This window comes from Oratosquilla oratoria, chromosome 2 (genome assembly GCF_046742065.1).
Source record: "Oratosquilla oratoria isolate Oo_2021 chromosome 2, ASM4674206v1, whole genome shotgun sequence".
In the NCBI taxonomy this organism is placed as follows: domain Eukaryota; kingdom Metazoa; phylum Arthropoda; class Malacostraca; order Stomatopoda; family Squillidae; genus Oratosquilla; species Oratosquilla oratoria.
Window position 1 is genome coordinate 22,362,500 of NC_134778.1, and position 2,500 is coordinate 22,364,999.

The following is a 2,500-nucleotide window of genomic DNA, read 5'->3' on the forward strand; positions in this document are numbered from 1 at the left end:
TCTCCTCCTCCTCCTTCTCCTCCTCCTCCTTCTCCTCCTCCTCCTTCTCCTCCTCCTCCCTCTCCTCCTCCACCTTCCCCTCTTCCTACTCCTCCTCTTCCTCCTCCTCCTTCCCCTCTTCCTGCTCATTCTTATCATAGTCCATTTCATTATCAATGTAATCATCATTATCACTTTCTTTACAATCATTATATTTTCTGATGATGCAAGTATATTTACAAGCACAATTGTAGCTGCAACTAAATCTACATCTACAACTACATCTATAACTACAACAACAACTACAACTAGAAATGCAATTACAACTACAGCTGCAACGACAACTACAACTACAATTGCATCGACAACTGCAACGACAATTGGAAATGCAACTACAACTACAACTACACCGACAACTGTAACTATAACTACAACTACAACTACAACGACAACTGTAAATACAACTGCAACTGCAACGACAATTACAATGACAACGACAGCTACAACTGAAACTACAACTGCAACTACAGCTACAACTGAAACGGCAACTATAACTGCAGCTACAACTGCAACTACAATGACTACTACCTCTACAGCTGCAACTGCAGCTACAACTACAACAACTACAGCTACAAATACAACTACACCGACGACTACAACTACAACAACAACTGGAACTAGACCGACGACTACGACAACAACTACAACTACAACTACAACTACAACTACAACTACAACTACAACTACAACTGCAACTACAACGACAACTACAACGACAACTTCAACTACAACGGCAATTACAACTACATCGACAACTACAACGAGAACTACAAATGCAACAGGAATAGGTAGTTTGTACTTACGCTTGTGTCCTTGACAGTGTAACGTCTGCCGAACTGCTCGTAGATGCCGGGTTCGATTGGCGAACCGTCGTTGTTGCTCCACTCGAAGGCGACACTGGGCACGCCCGAGGCTCTGCACGTCAACACGGCCGTCCCACCGGCCTCCGCGGCCGCCTTCTTGTACACGGGGGAACCGTCGATGATCGGTTTGTCTGTGGGATCAGGCGTCGGACCGGAGAGAGGATGGAGGGGGTGAAAGGGAGGAGGGAGGAGGGAAAGGAGAGGAAAGAGGAGGGGTGGGAGAGCGAGAGGGAAAGGGAAAGGGAGAGGGAAAGGGGGGGGGAGAAAGGGTGAGTTAGAAAGAGAGGGAGAGGAAGAGGGTGAAGGGGGAAAGAGAGGGTGAAGTAAAGGAGAGAGAGAGAGAGAGAGATAGATAGATAGATAGATAGATAGAGAGAGAGAGAGAGAGAGAGAGAGAGAGAGAGAGAGAGAGAGAGAGAGAGAGAGAGAGAGAGAGAGAGAGAGAGAGAGGAGAGAGGAGAGAGATAGAGAGAGAGAGAGAGAGAGAGAGAGAGAGAGAGGAGAGAGAGAGAGAGAGAGAGAGAGAGAGAGAGAGAGAGAGAGAGAGAGAGAGAGAGAGAGAGAGAGAGAAGGAGAGGCGAATGAGGTGGACACGGAAGAGAAGAAGACGAAGGGGAGAAAGAAAAAAAATATTGAATTTATCCTTTATTATTGCGATGGCTATTCTTAACTTTAAGCGATATGAAAAGATGTCGAAGGTATGAAAGAAAATGGGAATGGGGATGGAGAAGTAATGCTTCACACTGTCGGTCGATGAAAACCAAGAGTTTATTAAGCAGAGCGATTTTGCCGACTTAGTTTCCGAGCAATTCTTGAAGTAAGCCAATGGAACATTCTCTACCATCTATGGCAGTGAAGGGAAAACTACTAAATTGAAAACACGGGAGATGAGGGGGTTATATGATTTTTAAAGGGGCGATTCATGTTTATGGTATGAGTTTAATATAAACGAGACAAAAATCGAGGAAAATTAGCATCATTTTTTTATCGTTATAATTCAGAATTCTGGAAAGAAAAAGACAGAAACTGTGTAAACAGTTTTTTTTTTATGCCAATCTGAATTTTGTAAAATGGATTCTCATGATTGTGTGTGGGCTGAACGTATATTCTTCTGCGGCTTGTTACTTTGGCTCATTGTTGGTTCAAAACAATAACAATACATTCAAGGTATTCACAAATTGAATGAGGTCTTCGCGGAATGAACGCTTACATGTTCTTGAGTTCACTACACCTTACGCGTATAGAACACAATCTAGAAATCCATGGGATGAACGCTTTGATCTTGGCACGTAGAACATTTGTTGAACACTTTGATGTTCACGCGTTAAGCAAGGAGACTTAATAAGATGATTACTTGGATCTTGAAAGAATGAAGATTGGGGATTTTATGATTAGAGTACATACCGATGAATCTTTACGTTCTGCGACCTTCCGTGATTATGATTCAGAAAGAAGTGTTAAGACCTAACTGGTGTCAACTCTTTCACTACGTGTTTTACAGTTTATAACTTTGTTCTACCTGTCATTAAATGGTTTTGTGAAGGCCTTGTAGGTTAATACTTACGGTTGACGAGAAGGTAGGTGTCCATCTCAGAGTC

General features: G+C 43.0%; 1 protein-coding gene across 6 annotated transcripts in view; it reads right to left on the reverse strand.

Annotated features, from left to right (window-relative positions):
* The window catches only part of LOC143037814 (nephrin-like), a 263,263-nt gene that overhangs the window by 31,279 nt on the left and 229,484 nt on the right, over positions 1–2,500 (reverse strand). For all 6 annotated transcript variants that reach the window (XM_076206375.1, XM_076206380.1, XM_076206385.1 and 3 more), the window contains 2 exons: positions 2,467–2,500; positions 843–1,033 (listed from right to left, as the gene is read on the reverse strand). The exon at positions 2,467–2,500 is cut by the window's right edge and continues 84 nt beyond it. In XM_076206375.1, coding sequence (XP_076062490.1) covers positions 843–1,033; positions 2,467–2,500 — 225 coding nt within the window. The remainder of the gene's footprint in view (positions 1–842; positions 1,034–2,466) is intronic.